General features: G+C 42.6%; 1 protein-coding gene across 1 annotated transcript in view; it reads right to left on the bottom strand.

The window, feature by feature from the left end:
• The window catches only part of Ptpn13 (protein tyrosine phosphatase non-receptor type 13), a 176,285-nt gene that overhangs the window by 45,366 nt on the left and 123,361 nt on the right, over positions 1–7,558 (bottom strand). Inside the window, exons 21-23 of the mRNA XM_021162112.2 lie at positions 3,958–4,047; positions 3,420–3,527; positions 3,092–3,223 (exon numbers count right to left, since the gene is read on the bottom strand). Of these exons, the coding sequence (XP_021017771.1) occupies positions 3,092–3,223; positions 3,420–3,527; positions 3,958–4,047 (330 nt within the window). The remainder of the gene's footprint in view (positions 1–3,091; positions 3,224–3,419; positions 3,528–3,957; positions 4,048–7,558) is intronic.

The following is a 7,558-nucleotide window of genomic DNA, read 5'->3' as shown; positions in this document are numbered from 1 at the left end:
TGGGTGGGTAGGGGAGCAGGGCGGGGGGAGGGTATAGGAAACTTTCGGGATAGCATTTGAAATGTAAATAAAGAAAATATCTAATGAAAAAAAAAGCAAACTTCTCAGAAACAAAGATATCACACATGGACAGAAATCTAAACAAACTTAGAAATAAGTCTATAAAGAGACGTCACTGGGCTAGAGAGACGGATCCGAGATTAAGAGTACTGACTGCTCTTCCACAGGTCCTGAGTTCAAGTTCCGGCGACCACAGGGTGGCTCAACGCCACCTGGAATGGGATCTGATGCCCTCTTCTGGTGTGTCTGAAGACAGCTACAGTGTACTTATATACATTAAATAAATTATTAAAAATATAAAAGAAAAGTCATTGTATTTCTTAAGAACATGTGGGTTCTTCTTTCCCCTATTTTGCAGAGAGACAGAGAGAGAGAGAGAGAGAGAGAGAGAGAGAGAGAGAGAGAGAGAGAGAACACATGAGTGTACTGCTATAGTAAGAATGTGCCCTTGAAGTGCATGCGCAGGGGACTGCTGCAGCTTATGATGGAGGTGTCACGACCAGGAGGCTCCACCCTCACGAATGGGTTATAGCCGGTGTGAGCAAAGCGTCTCCTGTGTACAAGCTCTGCCATGGGATGCCTTAGCAAGACGTTCCCCACATGATGCAGTCATGACCTTCGGTCCCTGGTCTCCCCAGCTTTAGGAAATACCTGTTCTCTAAACTACCCATCGTTATGCCTAGCATGGCAGTGCATGTCTGTAATGGCAGAATCGGGAACCTAAGCAGGAGGATGGCTATTTCAGGCCCGCCTATGTTGTGAAGTGGAAATGTCTAGTTGTTTGCAGGGTTAGTTATGTCAAATGATGTTTTGCTGGGGCACACAGGTAAAAGGATGTTTGGATGTAGCAAACACTTGAAAGGACCCGTGACGAAGAGGTATAACCATGACTGCACAGACTGGCGAGAGCAGTGAACCTTGGTTTGGTTGGCTCTGCCTCGTTATTCTTGGCTAATAACACACATGCTCTGAAATCAACGTGTGATAACTCCACCACTGAGGGAAACTCTCCCAAGAACCTTGCCTGAGGTTCCTGCGGCAGCTTGCCGCTTCTGTGGCCTTGCCTTAGGCTGGTTGGTAAGCCTGGCGCTTTCTTCAAGATTGAACTACAGCTGCCTGGTGTCTGTCTGTCTGCCTAGAGGACTGGTCTGCAGCTGCTGAGTCTTATTTGGTGTTTGCTACAGAACTGAGCTGCTGCCCAAGAAGATCAAGCTCACCCCGAAAGAACAGGTCCACTTCCCCCAGATCCTAACAGCTTCTCTCTCCTGCTCCCTCTGCTGGTGGTGGGCTGGAGGAGAGGTTGAATCCTTATTGAAAGTAGGTTGCAAAAAAAAATTTATGCCTACAACGTTATATAGTGAATTCTAGGCAAACATGGGCTACAAAGGAGACTGTCTTTAGAAACTATCCCCCACATAAATAATTGGGTGGTTGTATTACTGTACCACAGATATAACTGGGTGGGGGTATAGCAGCACCAAATGGACCAAGACAAACCCCTCCTTCTTTAGTAATGTAATTGAGAGGGGAGCCTGGAGTACACGCTGGTAAAACTTCTGGCTTGTTTGTCTTTTGTCTTTTGTTAAAGTAACAGGATAGAATAGATATACATCATGATAAAATGAATCTAGCTTCCTGAAGAAAACTATTACATAATCCCATTTCAGTTTTGGAAAACAAACCAGACCAAAACATCCTTCTTTGGTTGGTCAGCACTTAAGGTGACATCCCCATCACGAGCTGTTTTATCACCCTAACCTCTCATAGCACAGCTCTAACCAAGCATTTTCTCACTGGGTGTTTAATACTTGTCTCCTCTGATAAAAGCTTACGAAGCCACGGGCTCTGTATTTTGTACGTTCTACACATGTAATAAATATCTGAACAATGGATCCGTTTTCCATAGAACATCTATTAGAAGAAAATTAAAATCATACGCACATTCTCCTGTTTAACAGTTACTGAATCCAAGAGTAAGCCTTAGACAAACGGTGTGAAATTTAAGAGACTTTATGCTATAGCACAGCACAGGACGGTTTTGCAACTTTTATCCCAGCATCTATATTGTACCTGGAATTTACTATCTAAACTATTTTTCAATGAATTTTTAGTTATTTTGTTCCCCAATTCACTGAGTTAGGGTCTTGCAATGTAGCCCTGGATGGCCTGGTAACTGTTATGTGGCCTAAGATGGCCTCACTCCTGTGTTGATGCCTCTGCTTCATCCTCTCCGATGGTGGGATGACAGGTATTGTAGCCAACACCAGTTCTAATGTTAAATTCATTAATGCAGTTCTAGTATCTCAAGGACTCAAGTTACTTATACAACCTTTAGCATTGTGCTATCTTTGAAAACTGTAATTAATAATGACAGTCAAAATGGACACTTTTAAGTTCTTAATATGTAATTGAAATGTACTGATCATATAATTTCACCATTTGCTCTCTGAGCACAGTTAGGCTTCATGTGCTCAGGGCGTTCAGTCAAGTCCGAGTGGCAGAGATTGCTGTGGACTGGTGCCTGGCTACTGGCGCTGTTTACCCACACACAGGCTGTGTGCTCCAGGGTGTGTGTCCTTGCTAGTCCTCAGTGATGTGAGGAAGGCAGGCAGGATGGGTGCAGGCTACTGTCTGGTTTTTTTAGCAGCAAGAACATGATCTTTTTGCTTTCATTAAATTTCTGGTCTATTATTTTCCTTCTCAGAACAGTTTACATTTGGACAGGACATCACAGGTAAGTGTTATGTAACCACACCAGTAATGACAAAAAGGTCTAATTCTTTTAATTCTCACAGGAGCAAGAAGAGAAGGAACATACCAAGATTTCAGAATGTAAGTGACCTCAATTACACGACTAAATTCAGTTCTGTTCATATTACTGAAGGCACAAATGTTGCACTGATACATGAATTACAGCAACCAGAAGGGCATGTGGCAGACTGCTGGGGAGAAATTAACAGCTTCAATCCAGTCTGCTGGACCGACGGACACATCGAGGCACTTATGATGGGGCTTGCACAGCATGCATTACCTTTGGACGGTTTTTCTTTTGGCTGGGAGATGACAAGTGTCACATCGTCAGGTGCATTCTGCAGAATGTCCACTGCAGCATGGTGACTGACCCCTTCCAGACTCACACTGTTCACAGATATCAAACGGTCTCCTGGAAAATACACCATCCAATGTCCATTAGCAACAAAGCAAAGCTCATATCAAGCCTTAGAAATTTAACCCTTTCTCACTATCACTTTTTATTATTATTATTATTATTGTTGTTGTTGTTGTTTTGTCTACATTTTGTCCTCTGTGCAAATTTATTCATTAGAAAGCACATGGGAAATTATCAAAACGTCAAGTACCAGGCTTTAAGCATCCATCCAGGTCAGCAGGTCCTCCAGGGGTAACTGCACTGATAAACACTCCTAGATCCAGTCTTCCCATTTTTTCCCCACCGATAATTTGAAATCCTGTAAAATACCACATTAAAAAGAGACTTTAATGGTACTGAATCTTTTAATGTCTCCATGATTTGTCTGCTTGAAACAAATATAGATTCTGAGATAAAATGATTAATATGGGAGATGAGACCACCTGTTTAAGTCTATATCCCTAGCATTTGATGACCGGGGTGGCAAATGATGGACTGGAGTGGACAGTCAGCATCTTGGTGAGAGCGGATCCCAGGAGACAGACATAGGTGAGGGCAGGGGAGGGCAAGAAGCAGCACATATAGAGGCGCATGTGTCTGCAAATGGCGCCACGAAACCCACGGGTTTGTACACTAGCCAGTAAGTTAATATACAACAGGAGGGGAAGGTGACGGCCAGAGGCTGAGGATGGCCATCAGCCCTGATGTCTAAGCGCAGGCTCTCTCCTGTGACCCTCAGAGCGACTCACCTAAGCCATGCTTTGGATCTTTCTTCAGGTTCACCAGTGTGATCTCCCTTTCTGGTGACGAGACAATGCTCCATCTTTTGCGCAGTGTATCTATTAAGAGTTTGCAGTAAAAACAAAAACAAAAAACATAATAGATTTAGGCATTTAGATTAAGCATAAATATTAGTAGACCTCAGGGCACTGATGCTGTGAGCCATGCTAACAGTTGGCCACCACTGCAGGGCACTGAACTTTCAGACACAGGTTTTTCTGATTCCATCTTTCTGTTGCATCATAGTAGATTGTTTCACTTTGACAATTATCACATTAAAATTTTCTCTCCGGGCCTGGGTGATGGAGTAATAGCAAAAAGCAGGTGTTGCTCTTGCAGAGGACCTGGGTTCAGTTCCTAGCACCCACGTGGCAGCTGTTGGGGGCACTGCATGCATGTGCTGTATTGACATACATGCAGGTAAAACACTCAAGACTCATAAAAGAAAAAGAAAAATTTCCCTCCGGGATGTTTGACATATTATTTATAAATTAGTAAATTATTATTAGTAAGTTCCTGAATAAAATGCTAATAAAATAAACAGGATGTAGCTTTTAAAATCCTACTGCTCGTGTGGATTTTCTATAAGATACGGACTTGTCTAGCACAGCCACACTCCAAAGACTTCCAAGCACTATTTGCAGGTGAACACAAACAGTTCAACCTTTCTGATCTCAGTGCTGGTATTCATCATCTAGAATAATGACTAACAAATAATTGGGAAATTAAGTCAATTACTTAAATGAATTTCAACATCTGTGCTACAATTTGCTTTTTCTACTTTCTCCTTGATTTTTTTTATCATTTCCAAAGATCTTAGTAAAACACTTAATTGCAACAGTACTGAAGAAATTGCTACATTCAACAATTTGAGCATACAGACAGACACACACACACACATGCAGACACACATAGGCATTTGCATACACAAATGTGTTGTTAACGCTGACTGGTCTGTATATGAAGGTGGTCGTGGAGGTGAGTTTTAACACTCAGCTATTTTTATAAATTAAAATTTTAAATTCAAGTCTATATTGTTTTTAACCACACTGATGCTTTTTGAAAAAACAAAACAAAACATCCAAAACACAACACCCAGACATTCTGGCTTCACTAAAGCACAAATCAGAGTTTGTTTGGAGTTAAAGCTCCACACACATTCCTCTAATAACCAGGACCACTGTCAATGCAGACCTTACAGACCATATAGGTGTTTCAACATTGAAGGCCATGCATGGACATAAATTAGCATGAATATGCTAGTAACTGACACATAGTATGTACTGATGCCTTAGTAATAAAAAGCACACCCCAATGCCTAGAAATAAGATCTTTTACCCCGAGGAAACAATAACCCTTATTTTCTATCAGCAGTGAATTTAGCCTTGTGTCGTAAGGGCCATCTTAATACAAATTGGATGCTCTCTGTAGCTCATACGCTCTTCTGGAACTAGAACTCATTGGCACTCGGTAACAGTAGTAGCTATGTGGTATCACTAACGACGTTTTGGTGAAATTACACACAACATCACCGGATAATGTTGTGAGGCTCCATCTATAACAGGCGGTACTAAGAAACATGCACCAGCTGTTTCATGAGCAGCTTTGACATCATCATCTATACATTCTCAACTTGGTCTTCCTGAAATAGGTAATGAGCTTTAGCTTTCATCTGGAATAAACATAAAACAATACAGAAGAGGACCCATAAAAATAAAGCAAACAAAAGCAAGGCCACATTCATAACTGAAATTTAAAAAGTATTTAATTAAGGTGGCTAGGAAAAAAAAAACCCAGATATAATCAAAGTGTACTGTAAAACAATTAAATGGTAACAGTGGCTTTGAACTTTTCAACCCTGCTACAAGTTTCAGATCTAAACTCTTAGTGCATAGGGATTTGGAGATTTAGAAACTGATGAAAGACATTATTCCATGGTACTTGGAAAGTCCAAATGCATGCAGTTAGTACAAAATCAGATTCCCTGTCAGTAAGAACAGGATAAAATAAAATAAAAATTAGGCAAGGTGGAAATGTGGTTATTCTCCTGCTGGTTGGAGCTTAAGCCTAGAAAGGCATTAAACCTGGGTAGGTTGTGAGTGGAAACTCAGCTCACAGTTGTCAGGAAAAGGTCCACCTTGTCCGGTCTTTCTGCTCTCTTCGGTTTTACGACTGGTCTTGTGAGGTGTCTGTGAGGTCACAGAGGCTTCTTTCAAAGAGCAAGAAGACAAGCCTCTTCGTTTCTACTTCTAATGGGTTCACAGGATTAGGTCTTTATAACACTTGTCTGGTTAATAGTGTGTATGTGCATGCATGCGAGCATGAGTCAGTTTGTGTTTGTGAGTGCATGTGTGTTTGTGTGCATGCCCGTGCACATTCTCCCTATTTAGAAGCCACAGAGCCTGCTGATCCAAAGGTGCCTGACTGTGACTTCAGTACTTATTCTTTTATTCAGTTACTCTACTGTCTACTGATTGTCTACTGGGGAGTGTTCCTGTCGCCGTTTATCATTAGGCATTGGGGGAAATAAAACAGGGCATTGGCTGTGGCTATGAGAGCCAGCAGGACAGCAAGTGGGATGGCGCCAGACTGCTGCTGTCAGAAAAACACCCGTGTTGATAATAAAAGGGAAAAAATAATATCAGTCAAATGGCTGCATTCCCAAAGCACGTGTCAGGCCTACAGAGTAGTGCTAGGAAGTGCTGCAGCCTTGACAGAGGTGACAGCTTCTCCCTGGGTATCAATGGGGTGACAGGATAGGATGCTCCAAACAACTGCTCGGTCCCAAATCAGAGGGTCACAGAAGGTGAGGCGGAGCGACGCCTGGAGGTGAAAGATGGGGAAAAGGGTAAGCTGGCCAGCAGGAGATGAAGGAGTACTGATCAGACAAGGAGGCTCTGCCACCCTCCCGTTTCAGCCTCCTCGATCCCTCAGTCTTGTGGTGTTTGCAGTGACAGGTCAGGACGGCCGGTGGGACCGCATGCAGGTGCCGGTACCTCAGCATATGCACCAGCTCAGTGTCTTTACTCAGGTCTCTGCACATTGCAGATGCTCAACATACTTTTGTACTTGTTGTTCCTGAGGAAGCATCCATGCAAACTTCAAGTTATCTGCCTATAGGTTCTATTCAAGGTAGAGCTGGAGAATCTGTGAGCTAGATACTTAATTATGAAGACATTTCTCAGGCCTTTTAACTACATGAAGGCGAGTATAAATACCAGGAGGGCTTATTCCAAGATCCTTAAAAGAATTATCTTTTCCTATTAATATGTACCATACATACTACAGCAATTGCAACTACTTGTTAGTGAAAAAGAAACTTGAAATGTCCAGTTCTTTACACAAAGCAAGCCTGTGCTATACCCAGTCATGTCTACGTAGGAGAGGGTGACAGGACTGTGTGGGAGGCCTCCTGACTAGGACCTGCTTATCTCCCAGGAGTTCCTGTGGATGCTGTGTGGTCTTCTATTGGAGAGTGTCAGATTTCATTACGGGTGGTTGTGAGCTACCATGTGGTTGCTAGGATTTGAACTCAGGACCTTTGGGAGAGCAGTCAGGGCTCAACCACTG

Source organism: Mus caroli, chromosome 5 (assembly GCF_900094665.2).
Source record: "Mus caroli chromosome 5, CAROLI_EIJ_v1.1, whole genome shotgun sequence".
In the NCBI taxonomy this organism is placed as follows: Eukaryota; Metazoa; Chordata; class Mammalia; order Rodentia; family Muridae; genus Mus; species Mus caroli.
Note: the sequence above shows the minus strand (reverse complement) of the source record. Positions and strands in the feature narration are given on the sequence as shown.